The sequence below is a fragment of the Chlorocebus sabaeus genome, chromosome 20, assembly GCF_047675955.1.
Source record: "Chlorocebus sabaeus isolate Y175 chromosome 20, mChlSab1.0.hap1, whole genome shotgun sequence".
Lineage (NCBI taxonomy): Eukaryota > Metazoa > Chordata > Mammalia > Primates > Cercopithecidae > Chlorocebus > Chlorocebus sabaeus.
In genome coordinates this window covers 81,942,708-81,958,065 of record NC_132923.1, presented here as the reverse complement: position 1 = coordinate 81,958,065, position 15,358 = coordinate 81,942,708, and the positions used below count along the sequence as shown (strand labels likewise).

General features: G+C 49.5%; 2 protein-coding genes across 3 annotated transcripts in view; one reads left to right on the top strand and one right to left on the bottom strand.

The window, feature by feature from the left end:
* Positions 1 to 2,633, top strand: part of CIMAP2 (ciliary microtubule associated protein 2) — a 43,441-nt gene extending 40,808 nt beyond the window's left edge. Inside the window, exon 10 of one of the 2 annotated variants that reach the window (XM_007978621.3) lies at positions 381 to 2,633. In XM_007978621.3, coding sequence (XP_007976812.2) covers positions 381 to 453 — 73 coding nt within the window. In that variant the 3' untranslated portion in view covers positions 454 to 2,633. The other variant, XM_073007260.1, reaches the window with a different exon arrangement.
* Positions 2,634 to 8,128: 5,495 nt separating this feature from the next.
* The window catches only part of DHCR24 (24-dehydrocholesterol reductase), a 36,248-nt gene continuing 29,018 nt past the window's right edge, over positions 8,129 to 15,358 (bottom strand). The window contains exons 7-9 of the mRNA XM_007978616.3: positions 12,525 to 12,722; positions 11,925 to 12,103; positions 8,129 to 10,897 (exon numbers count right to left, since the gene is read on the bottom strand). Coding sequence (XP_007976807.3) covers positions 10,744 to 10,897; positions 11,925 to 12,103; positions 12,525 to 12,722 — 531 coding nt within the window. The 3' untranslated portion in view covers positions 8,129 to 10,743. The remainder of the gene's footprint in view (positions 10,898 to 11,924; positions 12,104 to 12,524; positions 12,723 to 15,358) is intronic.

Below are 15,358 nucleotides of genomic sequence, written 5' to 3'. Positions count from 1 at the left end.
TACATTCTGGCCCTGATGCTGGCCTTCAGGTGACCTCAGGGAAGTTCCCTTCTCTCTCTGGTCCTTGTTCTTCCTCTCAGGGTTGGGTCAGATAATCTTCCAGGCACTATGATTTTGTACCTGAAGTTCTTACAAGCCAACTTGGGTGCTTTAATGAGCTGAACTGGGTATGAATCGCTGGAATCCCATCCTTAGAATCAGGCTGTTTTGTTGGAAAGGTCTAGAGGTCATCAATTTTGGCCTCTCACCAATGTAGGATCTCCTGTGAAGCAGAACCAACAGGTACCTGTTCATCCCCTATGGGTGTCCCTCCAGGGATGAGGAGCCCACTCCCTTCCAAGGGATCACTTCCATTTTTAATTTTTTCTGTCTTTTTAAAGGGAAAGGATCACACCATTTACTAAGGGGAAGTGCCCTCCAACTGTGGATTACAATTCAGATCCTACTTCTTAAAGCCACATGTGAAGGACAGCCCGCAGTGACTGGAGAGCCCAAAGGTCTGAAGACAAATCTGGGGGTGAGAGCATCGGTGTGGGAGTGGGGTGTCTTAGAGAAAGGACACATGGGCCTGGGAGAAGGGAGAGATGTATGGGGATCACCTTTGCCGGAGCTGCATACCTGAAGGTCACAGTGTCTTCCAGGACAGCGGGGGACAGGTATCTTTTGTTGCAGGAGATCAATTATCCTGAGAACTCAACTCAGTCAGTGACATGAACATGGGGGCCAGAGAGCAGATGGACTGAAGGGATGGGACATGGTTGACACTCGTGTGACCCTTTCTATTCTAAAGCCAGAGTGCTTGGCCCCTTGTTTATTAAAGTTCAGAAAGTGGTGGGAGAGTGTAGCATGTATTACACGGCAATTCTAGGACACTCCAGGAACACCCCATTGCCATCCCAGGATGCTTCTGGAAGCTTAGCAGGGCCTCACTGATGAGGAAACTGCTGATCTCAGGCAATGTCCAGCCATGGGGAACATCGGCTTCACCCCTGAGTCAGCCCTTGTGGGTGCCCTTCCCTCACTGTTTTATGTCATTGAGAATCGGGGAGCAGGTTGTCCCTAGAGGAGACTGGCATACCACAGCTTCGTCCACAAAGCTCACATGATAAAAAATACTTGAAACACTTTCTTCAGTGTGCGAGTGTCTTACAAAAAGCAGTTATTCACCGGTGTCAAAACAAATGTTTTTGAAGAAGTAAAGCCGTCTTTATTCACCTTGCCAAGGTATTGCAGATGACCAGCTTCCCACGCCCAGTAGCTGATCCTCAGAACCTGGTTGCCACACGACTGCCTACGTTTGATGCCCACTTATTGTTATGTTACTTGTGGTCCATGTTGCAAGAGGGTGCTGAAGGCATACAACCTGGAGGTTGAGTGGGAAAAAATTGCTACCCTCCTAAGCAACCAGAGAGGTGCTAGAACCTGATGTTGCTTTTTAAAGATTTATGTGCTGGAGTGTTCAACCCAATCACCCACAGGACCACGTCTAGAAACTGAACTGGAATTCAGTGGTTATGAAACATTTATTATTTTTGGGGGCTGAGGAGCTCTTTTTTTCTTTTTTTCGCAAACAGAAGCTTTTAGGGGAAGTCCAATATATAACAAACATGTAGCCACTTTGAATCAAGCTGGGTGAGGCCGGGAGTCCAGCCCTCGGGGCCAGCCCCTGTGCCCTCTTTCCCTGGGATTGTTAGGAACCAGGCCACACAGCAGGAGGTGAGCAGTGGGTGAGCGCCGCCTCCCGTCAGATCAGCGGCGGCATTAGATTCTCACAGGAGCCGAACCCTATTGTGAACTGCACATGTGAAGGATCTAGGTTGCACGCTCCTTATGAGAATATAACTAATGCCTGATGATATGAGGTGGAACAGGTTCATCCTGAAACCATCCTTCCCTGCCACCTCGCCCTACCCTGGTCTGTGGAAAAATTGTGTTCCATGAAACCAGTTCCTGGTGCTAAAAAGGCTGGGGACCACTGTAATAAAGGACTTATATCCAGAATATATGTGAGTTCATATGTATCTCAATAATAAGAAACAACAAAATAAAAAATGTATAAAAGATGTAACAGACACTTTACCAAGAAGATATATGGATAGCAAATAAGTACATGAAAATAAACTCAATGTCATTAGGCATTAAGGAAATGCAAATTAAAACCACAATGAGATACTACTACCCACCTATTAGGATGGCTAAAATTGAAAAGACTGACCATACCAAGTGTTGATGAGGATGTGGAACTTCTGTATACTGCTGGTGGAAATGTAAAATGGTACAATTATCTTAGTTCATGTAGAAGATGTTAACATCGGGCCGGATGCGGTGGCTTACACCTGTAATCCCAGCACTTTGGGAGGCCACAGTGGGCAAATCACCTGAGGTCAGGATTTCGAGGTCAGCCTGGCCAACATGTAAAACCCTTCCTCTACTAAAAATACAAAAACGTTAGCAGAGCGTGGTGGTGGGCGCCTATAGTCCCAGCTACCCGGGAGGCTGAGACAGGAGAACTGCTTGAACCCGGGAGGCAGAGGTTGCAGTGAGCTGAGATCGTGCCATTGCACTCCAGCCTGGGCAACAGAGCAAGACTCCATCTCAAAAAAAAAAAAGATGTTAACATCAGGGGAAGGTGAGTGAGAGGGACTGCTGTACTACCATTGCAACGTTTCTGTAGAATAAATTGCAAATAAAAAGCAAGTTAAAATATATGCAATAAAACTTTTAAAGAGATTGTTTACCTTACAAAACGAGTACATTTGTTCAAATATCTCTATCAGCTATTATATTACAGACAGTCACTGTCACTGTAGAGAAGGTCAGCAAGGCCAGGTGCGGCGGCTCATGCCTGTAATCCCAGCGCTTTGGGCGGCCAGGGCGGGCAGATTGCCTGAGGTCAGGAGTTCGAGACCAGCCTGGCCAATATGGTAAAATCCCATCTCTACTAAAAATACAAAAAAAAAAAAAAAAATTAGCCAGGCGTGGTAGCAGACACTTGTAATCCTAGCTACTCGGGAGGCTGAAGTAGGAGAATTACTCAAACCTGGAAAGTGGAGGTTGCAGTGAGCAGAGATCAAGCCACTACACTCCAGCCTGGTCAATAGAGCGAGACTGTGTCAAAAAAACAAACAAACAAAAAAAACAACAAAAAAGGTCAGTAAATTTGTGACGCTTGCCTTTTTATAAGAGAAACCTGTGTAACAACTTTATTTATTTATTTATTGAGACAGGTCTTGCTGTGTCCAGCCCAGGCTGGGGTACAGTGGCGTCATCATGGCTAACTATAGCCTCAACCTTCTGGTGGAGGAGCTCAAGCGATGCTCACATCTCTAAGCCTCTCAAGTAGCTGGGACTATAGGCTGCACCACCACCCCTGGCTAATGTTTTTGTTGTTTTAGAGATAGCATCTTGCTATGTTGCCTAGCTTGGTCTGGAATTCCTGGGCTCAAGCTGTTTTCCCACCTCGGCCTCCTAAAGTGCTGGGATCATAGGCGTGAATCACCAAGCCTGGCCACAAGTTTTTTTTGTTTTTTTTTTTTGAGACAAAGTCTTCCTCTGTAGCCCAGGCTTGAGTGTAGTGGTGGGATCTCAGCTCACTGCAACCTCTGCCTCCCAGGTTCTAGCGATTCTCATGCCTCAACCCCGCAAGCAGCTGGGACTACAGGCATGAGCCACCATGACCGATTATGTTTGTATTTTTAGTAGAGATGGGGTTTTGACTGGTCTCGAACTCCTGGCCTCAAGTGATCTACCAGCCTTGGCCTCCCAAAGTGCTGGGATTACAGGTGTGAGCCACTGCATCTGGCCCCTGGCCACAACTTTAAATTAGGCAATTCTTTAATATTTTGCCATGAGATAAGAATGAGTTCATGTGTGTTACAAAAATAATGTGTGCTGGGGAGGAACATTCATCTATAATGGAGCGAAAGGCTCTCTGGCTGCCAGAGCCAGCTGTGCTGCCTATGGAGGGCTAGAAGTGCCAGGGACTCCACACCCCTCTGGAGCTACCCTCACTAAGGGAAGTTGGTTATAAATACCAGCTCCCTCACCCCTTGTGGGCTGTACCTTTGAAACGCATGTTTTACATTGGTTTCCAGTTTTCCGAGTGCAGTTACACTGTAGTGGCCACCACTGGTAACCTGCTTGAGAATGAACCCATTATTGGCTGTCATCCCTTCTCTACTCCCCTGCTGGTGTTTACTTCACCTCCCAAATAAACTGCTTGCACTCAAATCTTTGTCTTAGGGTTGGTTTCTAGGGAAACCCAAACCAAGACAAACACTAACATTTTTTCAGGCATCCCGATGGATCATCCTGTTACACCCTGGGCTTGGGAACCTCATTTGGTGACCACTGCTCTGCTCTGCGATAGTAACTCCGTCTGTCTGTCCAGGCTCTCCTTGCACACCCCCAAGACAGCTCTTCCCAGTGCAGGGCAACTATGATTGTAAAAGGGTCCTTTGGATGTTGAGCTGAAATCTGGCTTGTTGTGACCTGCCTGGGCGGGGCCATAAGAGGACATGGAGTTCTGCAGGTTGTTAACTGGGCTCTGCTGGGGCCTCCAGCAATCCCTGGGGAAGGAGGGCACGAGGGCGTGGCCACAAGGGCTGGACTCCTGGCCCCACCCAGCTTGACTCAAAGTAGCTCCATGTTTGTTATATATTGGACTTTCCCTAAAAGGTTTTGTTTGGGGAAAAAAGCTCCACAGCCAAAAATGAAATGAATAAATATTTAATAACCACCAGATTCTAGTTCCATCTCTTGAAATGGTCCTGCAGGTGACTGGGTTGAACCCTCTAGCACATACAACTTAAAAAAGTAACAGCAGGTTCTAGCACCTCCCTGTTGCTCAGGAGGATAGTGATCTCTCCCACTCCAGTGTGAGATGCTGCCAGGTTGTGGGAAGCCCTGAGCAGACCAAAAACAGCGTTTTACAAGCCATGCCACCAGACTTAACATCCAGGTTCTTACTATGCCTTCAGCACCACCTTGCAACATGGACCACAGGTAACGCAACAATGAGTGGGTGTCACACATAGGCAGTCCTGCTGCAACCAGGTTCTGAAGAACAGCTAGTAGGCATGGGCAGCTGGTCATCTGCAATGTCCTGGCAAGGTGAAGCATGGCTGGCATAGCTGCTCACTTTACAAGGAGAAACTGAGACCCACAGGAGGAATAAGTTTACATAGGTTGCATGGTGTGGTTGCTTTAGTAAACATTAATAGAATGGGACTTCATTTGCTGTGTTAGGTTCTTATCAATACGTAAGAGTGATGGTTCTGACCATTGTGAACGCTGTACCGTGCTGTCTTTGGCTTTTTACCTTGATTTCACAACATCCCTCAGCACACCAGCCAGGCCAGCTCTGGGAAGCTCCCTTTGTTCAAAGTTCAGGTCCTGCCATCCTCATCGCTGTTGACTGCTCGATGCCTGCCCTGGGCCTGAGCAAGCCCAGGTCCCACTCTGGCCCTGCCATAGTCTTTTGGCCCTGAAGGCAGTTTCACCTTCTCCAACTTGACCCTTGGAGCTCCTCCTTCTCAGAAGCAGTTTACACCTGTTCCCAGGTTCAGCTGATCCACTCCCTCTTCCTGGACCTGCTGCAGCATTAGCCAGGGAATGGGGGTTCACCAATAATGAGAATGATTAACAAGGGAGTGGGGGATGATCACAGAGATGCCTAAGGTTCAGAAGCCTGAGAGGCGAATGTACTGAGGCCAGAGCCAGGGCGCAGGAACCACCTTTCCTGCTAAGCTTGGATTTGGAGGGCTCAATAGGGGAGGTCTCTGTTAAGTGGTGTGTTGGTAAATGTCTGCCTCTCAAAACAAAACAAAGCCCTCCTATGATAGTTAATTCTATGTGCCAATTTCACAGGGCTATGGGGTGCCCAGACATGTGACCAAATATTACTTTGGGTATGTCTGTGAGGGTGTTTCTGGATGAGATTAACATTGAATCAGACTGAGCAAAGCAGGCTGCCCTTCCTAAAGCAGGTGGGCCTCATCCAATCAACTGAAGACACGAGCAGAACAAAAGGACTGAATGAGAGGAAACTCCTCCTGCCTGAGTGCTTAAGCTGGGACATCAGGCTTTTCCTGCCTTCAGACCTGAACTGAAAAGTGGGCTCTTCTTGGGTCTTGAGCCTACCAGCTTTTGGACTGGAACTTACACCATTAGCTCTCCTGGTTCTCGGCCCTTTGGACTCAAACTGGAACTACATCATTGGCTTTCCTGGGTATCTAGCTTGCCTACTGTAGATCTTGGGACTTCTTAGCCTCCATAATCACATGAACCAATACTTTATAAGTCTGTTTCTCTGTCTCTGCATGTGTCTGCCTTTCTATAGTCATGTGATACATAACATTTTGGTCAATGATAGACTACATATACAACGGTGGACCCACAAGATTATAATGCCATATTTTTACTGTACCATTTCTATGTTTAGATATACAAGTACTTACCATTGTGTTATAATTGCTTATAATATTCAGTACTGTACCATGTTGTACAGGTCTATAGCCTAGGAGCAATAAGCTATCCCATATAGCTAGGTGTGTAGTAGGCTGTACCATTTAGGTTTGTGTAACTACACTGTGTGATATTCACATAATAATGAAATCATCTAATGATGTATTTCTTAGAACTTATCCTCATTGTTAAGGGATGTGTGCCTGTGTGTGTGTATCTCCTATTGGTTCTGTTTCTCTGGAGAACACTGATTGATAGAACAAGTCCTGATTCATAGCACTGCTAATTTCTGTGGTGTAAATGCTCCCCCTGTGGGTAATTTCAGGTTGCCAATGTCCATGGAAGTGGAAGGAGATATGCATCATAGCCCTTGTAAGCTGGTACAAGCCATATCCAGCACACCACTGACCCCCTCCCACAAACACCTTTCTCACCCCTCCCCCAGGGGGATCAGACTTCAGGTCTGCCAGTGGGGTAACTAGAAGTTCCAAGGATACGCATGTGAGTTCTCTTCTACTTTCAGCTTCCATGAGGTCAGGTAGTGAACAGATTGTTGACACCCTCCTGTAAGGAGGTTGGTAAACCAAGCCAAGGCTCCTCAGGTGGCCCTCTTGCTTCTCATAGGTCTTGATGCCAGGTTCATGGCTTGAGGCTTGTAAGGCAGCTGCTGCTAAGATTCAGATTTGGAACTGGGAACAGCAACATACAGATTGTCCAGTCTAGAGCCTAAGCTCAGCAAACCAAGGAGCTCTGGGTTGGGCTCTCAGGCACCAGCCCAGATAATGCCTTATTGATTGACTGATTGATTGATTGATTGTTTGAGACAGGGTCTTGCTCTGTGTCACCCCAGCTGGAGTGCAGTAGCATGATCATAGCTCACTTCAGCCTCAAGTTTCTGAGCTGAAGCAATCCTCCTGCCTCAGCCTCCAGAGTAGCTGGGCCGACAGATACCTGCCACCATACTTAGCTAATTTTTAGACAGGGTCTCACTATGTTGCTCAGCTTGGTCTTGAATTTCTGGCCACAAGCGCTTCTCCTGCAGTGACTCAGGAATCCAGGTTCCTTCTGACATAAGACTCTCCAACCACCTATGGCCTGGTTGTCATTTGCACTGAGTGAAGGGAAGGGGGGAGCCAGGAGACCTCATACAGGTTTTTATGACTTCTGTTTACATTCCACTGGAAAACTCTTAACACAAGGGCACAACTGGTTGTAAGGAAGGCTGGGAAAGGTAGTCTAGCTATGTGTCCAAAGAACGGACATATGCATTTTAGTGGACAGCTAGTGGGTCCACCAGTTTGTAGATGAGGACAATAGTCTCAACAGGATTAACTTGCTAAAATTAATTGGTCACAAGCAAGTGACAAAGCCAGGCCTCCACCCTAACAGAGCCACCATCATCTCTCACTTGGACTGCAGTGGGGGCCTTCTCACTGGTCTGCTTGCCACCCTGCACAGAGAGGGATCCTTTCAACACTTACTCCAGTCACACTCTGACAGTGATAGAAATAAACCTGTCAGTTCCTGCATGTTCTTCCAGCCCTTGACCATGGGCTCATGGATTCAGTGAGGGCAACTGAGTTGGAGAAGGGCACAGCCTGCACCCGAGCCCAGCTTTGACTCCACATTTTGGTCCCCCAAGCAAGAAACGACAAACACCAGCTTCCAGGCCACTTTTATTTTAACAGAAGCAGCAGCCCCACAGCCACGGGGACATGTCTTCCAGATAGTAGACAGTGCCTGTGGCTGTAAGAGCCTGACAGGGGAGACTCATGCCTTTCTCTTTGGCCCCCATGACCAAAGAAGAAAATGAAAATCACACACCATACACTGCCACACCCATCTCCACCCCTCCCTTTCAGTAACATCCAATTCATCCCTCTGGCCAAAGAAACTGGCTACAATTCTGATTCTACAGAAAACCTTCATGCAGCCGAGAAACTCGGGGCTCTGGAGGGGAGAGGCTTACTCCGATACTTTCCACATGCACTGCCCACTGGCATCAGGTTTAACTCCACCCAAAACCATCACACGGATGGCCAGGGACAGGACTGGCTACAAAAAAAAAGCCATGAACTCAGCTCACCATGCTAAGAAGACTGCCTCTTTCCAGGCAAGATTTTACTGGAGCAACATAACCTGAGGGTGTGATTCCAAAATACCTACCCTTCCAAGCCCCGGGTTGTGGATAAGGTCTGGATTTTGGTTATATGATTAAGGGCGACAGAGGCTGCTGGCATCTCTGGCTACAGTCCCAGGCGCTTAGGGTTGGAGGCTTCACTGGCGAAACAATGGCACTGTTTGATTAACTAGCTCGTGTTAACCATTCATCTACAGCAAGTAGAATCATCAGTTTTGCACTGAGCAAGGAAACACATGGGTCTCCTATGAGAGCTAATGCCAAAATTCACATGCTTTGTAAAATAGAGGATGAGGTTTGTTTCTTTCTTCTGCCCCCTCCAGAGGCCAAATGGGTAGGGTGGTTACTTTGCCTTCTGAGTGCCCGGATGCCCCCAGCCCTCACAGGACCCTGCTAAGACACTGGCAGTATGCCAAGCCTTGGGTGGGATGGGTGAACACCCTTCAGTCAAAGCGTGACTCTAAGAGGATTCTGGCACCTGGAATGACAAGACGGATGCTTCCCTGCAAGCCAGGTATGAGCCTTTCTGAAAATGAGATGAGAGTTGGTCTTGGGGTTGAAGGAAGGATCTTGAATGACAGATAATCCCCAAGTGTCCACTGGATCATTTATTTTTCCTCTGACTTTCCACACAAATGAGGCTTTCCGTGGGTTTTGCAACCACACTGTCTAAGACAATCAGAAGGGTTCCAGGGAGGTCTTGTCTGTAGCGATGTGACAGATGAGGAAACTGCAGCTCAGAGGACAATGACTTGCCCACCTTGTACAGCTCGCTGACAGTAGAGGGGGCTGAAACCTAGGTCTCCTGACTCACAAGCCACAACCATGCCTGGCTCAGCTCCCTTAATTCCAGTTTCCCTTACGTGACGCAATTCCTTCTCAAATTCGGGTTTTGAGCTGAGGCTGGGCAGTTCTTAAGATAGAGTTGCATAAACAACCAAGCTTTGTGTTATAACAAGCCAGGGAAGGACCTAGGGAGGTTCCCTTCCCTCTGGAACGGAAATGGAACTTTTCTCTGAGCTTAGGATTTGTAAGGCACTGAAATTAACTATAGCTGGGGTGGGGAGTGGTGGGAGAAAGAAAAAAAGAGGGATGAGTGGTTGGAGAAATCAAGTCGATGCTCTTTTCTTCCAGCCCCACAGTGAGAATCCTACAGAAACATGAGAGTGGACTCCATATTCCCACCTGATGCTGTCCACTCCCCAGCCCCCATGCTGCAGAGCAGCGTGGACCCACTCCCACCCTGACAAAGTGGGTTTTGGGACAAGATGAGGCCTGCAGGGTTGGTGAGCCAAGAAGAATGAGCCCAGGTCCCCTGGATCCAATTCGGAGCAGAGAGCCCTCTCTCCACCTAGGTGTCCCAGGCTGAGGCTGGGGCAGGATCCAACCCGGGCATGCCTTCTCCAGGAACACAGGGCTCTCCAAGTGGACTCAGTGGTGGCTGGGGTGGGTCTGCAGGCCCAGCCATTAAGGAGGAAGGGGCAGGATGGCACCAAGGATGGCAGGGAGAACTTTGGCCTCGGACCTGGCTTTGGCACGGCGTATCTTGGGCCTCCCCACCCCGTGGCTGCCCTCCTGAGATCCCAGGGTGGGGAAGAGATGTCCTTCTCCTGTGAGGACCTTGTCTGCCTTATAGAGGCGATGGCAGGGCAACTCCAGGGCATCCCCTTCATCATTCCGGCCATGGCTGTGCACAGGTGACCTAATGTGGAGCCTTTTCAGACTCCACTGTAGATGTGACGCTGAACGGGAAGCAACAAGAGCTACCACTTACCCAGCACCTTCAATGTGACCGGTGCTCAACTCAGATGACAACAACCTGCAGGTAGCTATTACTATCCCCTTCAACTGATGAAGAGACCCGGGCTCAGAGGGGTTAAGGGACTCACCCAGAGTCACACAGCTAATGAGTTCTAAACGGGGAACTGGATCAGGCTTGTCTGACTCCAAATCCCACATTCTTTCCATTCCACTGGGCTGCTCCTGGAAGCCAGGAGGAAGGTGGTGTTGGGCTGTCAGGGTGGGATTTCTGGAGGGGTTTCTCTCTGAAAGTGTGGATCTGGGAAAGCAGCCAAGCTTGAGTGAAGGGAGGATGCCTGACCACTCGCACATGTCTGTCTCTCCAGGCGGGCTCCAGTTCAGTGCCTGGCGGCCTTGCAGATCTTGTCGTACACCTCGGGGAAGGCGTCCTGGCAACCGAGCTTCTCTCGCAGCTTGTGGTACAAGGAGCCATCAAACATCTCCCAGAACTCCTCCCGGTTCATGTAGCAGTCAGCATACAGCATCTGGAAGCTGCAGAGGCAGAGAAGTGGGTGAGGACACCGGGAGGCGCAAGGTGCGAGAGAAACCCAACTGCTCACTCTGCAGCCCAGAAAGAGCTTTTGGAGGATTTCTCTTGTTTAACCCCCTTAACCTGATGAAGAAGATGGTGCAGGTATTCTTATCCCCTTTTTGCAGGTAGGGAATTGGGGCTTGGGGGTTAGGTAGCTTAGCAGTCGAGGCAGTCAGGAGTAGAGCTCAGACTGCTGGGCTTCTGCCCCTCTGCTTGGCCACAGGCACACCCTAATGGAGCAGTGGGGCTGTTTTCCTTTCATCTGTTATTGATTTTCAATAAACCGGACATAAAGTATACAATTGGATGAGCTCGACACATGCATGCAACCAAGGACTCCAGTCACTGCGGTCCAGATCATGGCTACAACCAGCAGCCCCAAACTTTCCCCGGGCCCCTCAGTTATCCGTCGCCCTCTGCCATCCCCAGGCAACTACTGATGCGCTTTCTATCAGTATGGATTCGTGTGTGTTTTTGGGAATGTTATACGAAAGGAATCATATGGTATTCTTTTTTCCTGGCTTTGTCCATGTTCCACTCAATAGTTTATCCAGGCTGTTTTCTGGGCAATCCTCTGTCCTGGGCCTCTCCGAGGCTTTCATAGTCAGGAATCCATCTCTCCTTAGCTTTGGCCTTTCCATCTGGAGCAGTCGCCCCTGGACACAGCTAAGCCCACACCCACCATCTGTCCCGTGGGGAGAAGTGGGGTGACTCCCAGGTTTCTGGCTGGAGCAGCTGGGAGGGTGTGACGTGTTCCCTGGAGGCGGGGGTGCAGGGAGAAGAGGGCAAGTAGTCCTGCCAGCCCACCCGCTGCCCATCTTTCACAGCTTACCTCCTGACCCAGAGGCCGCCACAGCTCCAGGGGCCCTCAGGAACCAGTTGATAGGCCTGGGGCTCCTGGTTCTCCACAGAGCTGGCCTCATTCCCCTGCAGCAGTACCCTGGGGCTGTCAGCTAGAGGGACCATACTATACTCTGCGCCACTCACCCATGGACGCTGCGGACAAACTTCTCCAACTGCCTCATGCAGGACCTGGCTTCAAAGTGTTTCACGCGCGGCTCCCCATACGCTCCAATGTCGATGTAGAGCTCTGCCTCATTTCCCTTGGGGTGCACCAGGCCTGGCTGGCTGGGCAGGATGAATGGACACAGCCAGATGGGGTAGACCTGGGTAGACCAGGGAGGTGGGTATTGGTGCTTTTTCTCCAACAGGTGACAGGTTCATGTCTGGCGCGCTCATACCCACCCAAACGAAGGCTTTGCAGCATTCTCAACACCCCTCAGGTGCTCTCAGATTCGCTCCCCACCCCCCAGCCCTGGCTGAGAACACCCTGACTCCGCCACCCTGGAGGACAGTCAGAGCAGGTCATGAGGGTACTCGATGCCAGACCCTATGACTCCTCTCCCAGGAGGGCCATCACTGAGTGGGCCAAGGCCTCAGCAGGCATAGGGACAAGAACCGCATCTTAAAGTTGGGAAAACACCCAGAGGGCAGGTGTGCCCAAGGTCGGTCACACGGTTCAGGGGAGGAGACCATGGATTCCAAGGGAACACGCCTAGTGCGCCCGCCCTGCCCTCCCCCACTCACGTGGATGTCGTTTTGGAAGGTGTGCAGGGCCTGCTGCAGGCACTTCATGGGCACCAGCATGTCCTGCACCACGTGGTGCTGCTCGTACAGCTTGCGCAGGGTCTCACCCTGGGTCAGCTTCAGGAGGGAGATCTTGGGAGGCACCATCCAGCCAAAGAGGTAGCGGAAGATGGGGTTGTTGCCAAAGGGGATGATGTCCTAGAAAACAAAGATTTGGGATGGAGAGAAAAAAACCAACAAGGGTTGAATGTCTCCAAGTGCAAGGGGTCAAGGGCCAGGTCCCATTCTGTGCTTGACAGAAGCATACCTGGGTCCAATTCCCCTCTTTGGAGGGGGTGTGATGGGACCTAGGGCTTTACTAGTCCGATCTAGGTTTGCTTCTCAGCTCTGGCATTCCCCAGCAGTGATGACCCCGGGCTAGTTACTTAACTTCTTTGAGCTCAGTTTCCTTATCTGTAAAATGGGCCTTGTGAGGATAATGAGACCGTGCCTGGAGTGCAATGATGAGGTAGCTATCATTCCTGGTCTAGCTGTTGAGATCTGGCCGGCATAGAGCTGGCATTCCATAAATGTTTGAAAAACGAATGCTGTTGAATGAGCATAGTGATACTCTGAGAACTTAAGCAGTCTCCCTAAGGGCACACAGCCAGAGACAGCTCTCATGGGGTGGGTGCAGTCTGGCTCAGGTTCGACAAGGAGCCTATTGGTTTGCAGCATTCCTTGCTCACAGCCTGACCACCTGCCTGGCTGCCCCAATTCAGTCTCCCTGGAAACCCTCCTGCGCAGAGGCTGTTCTTCTCTTCCATGCCTCAAACTGCCATGAGGCGGGAGCTTCCTCACTCAGCACTGCGGCCTCCTGGCGATGCCCCCGACTCCCCTCCAGCTCTGCCCACCTCCAACAGAGAAGACTTTGGCCCCTGGCTCACAATCTTCCTCCCTGCTTGAGTCCTGCCATCTTCCTGAGGGTCCCCAGTGTCCTCTGTTACCCGATTCTCACAGCTCCGTGAGTCCTTGAAGCCAAGGCCACTCCTCCATTCATTAGACAGTTCCAAGGGGCCTCTGAGGTCAGGAACCAGGTTCTATGCTGGGTACTGGGGAACCAAGATAACTGAGACATGGTCTCTGTCCTTAAGATGCCCACTCTCCCAGGTGTGGAAGACACAGGCCACTGGATGACAGTGTGGGAAGAATGGGGACAAACACAGGCTGGGGCAGCACACGAAAGGGTCCACATCAGACTAGGAGACACAGCGACTCCCCAAGGCAGCCACGTGTGTAAGCACTGAAGGCTGAGTGACCCTTTCCCTCACTCCCCTGGAATCGCCAGACCACTCCCATTAAGTCAGGGACCTGCCTGCTTTCTTCTGTTAAATCCTGCTGCCTTTGCTAATGTCTGGCATGCAACGGGAGCTCAATAAATAGCATGGCTTTTATTGTTTCCTTGGTTACCTTTGGAAGACCTACACACGCCCACAGCAGAAATCCCTGTAGTACAAAGGTTAAGCCTCCATGCGCATTCCTGACCCTGTTTCCCTCCTAGAAATGATCTGATCTCACTCCCCACCCACCCTCAACTCCCCTCCCCCTCCCTAATGGCAAGCATTGGTATGAATGATTTGCCTACCCTTCGGGAGACATCTGATACACAGAGAAGCAGAAGAGATTTAAAAAAACAGAAAACAAACAAACAAAAAAACAAACTCACAAATGGTGGCATCTTGGCACACCTGCTCATCACTGTATCCTGTGTATCAATACAGAGAGCACTACTGCCTTCGGTTGTGGGTGCCTAATGTGTGCTGCAGGGGTCCACAAATTTGGCCCACCCTCTGGTTGTGTGTTCCTTTACAAATTGTCCATGGCTGCCTCCAGGCTACAAGGCAGAGGAGCAGTTACTAGAGAGGCCTCATGGTCTGAAAAACCTAGACTGTATACTATCTGACCCATTGTATAAAATGCTTACTGGATCGGGTACGGTGGCTCACGCCTGTAATCCCAGCGCTTTGGGAGGCCAACGTGGGCGGATCACTTGAGGTCAGTAGACTAGCCTGGCCAAGATGGCGAAACCCCATCTCTACTAAAAATACCCCCAAAAATTAGCTGGGCATGGTGGCGGGTGCCTGTAATCCCAGCTACTCAGGAGGCTGAGGCAAGGAGAATCGTTTGAACTGGAGAGGCGGAGGTTGCAATGAGCCAAGATCGCGCCACTGCACTCCAGCCTGGGTGACCCTGTGAGACTCCGTCTCAAAAAAAAAAAAAAAAAAAAGAAAGGTTATTGACCCCTGCTCAATTACAGTGGATGTGTCATAATTTATTTAATCACTTCTATACTGGCAGACATTTAGATTATTTCTAGATTATGCCAACTAATATCCTTCATATATGTATCTTTGCCCTTTTATATGTGTCAGAAAGATAAATTCCCAGAAGTGGAAGATCTTGGCTTAAATGGTGTGTGCAATTTTCATGGATACCATTTCAGAGCTTGTACCATTTTATACTCTCCCAGACAATGTAGAACACTGTTTCCCTTCTCCCTTGCCAGCACGATGTGACATCAAACTTCTAGATCACTGTCATTCATTCTGATAGGTAAAAAATGAGACTCCTGGCATTCTGTTTTGCCCTTCTCTATTTCCGAGTTAGACAGTATCACTTTGACGTTTAAAAGTCATTTGTGTTTTTTTCCTAAAAATAGTCAACTGTTAGCCAAATATATCAGCTGAAACCATTCCTTTTCCAGTCTTAGCCTCAGAAAGCTCAAGTTTTAAACATGTGCCCTGCCCTTTTCCTTTCCTGCTTCTGTCCACCCATTACTTATCCTATGTTGCTTA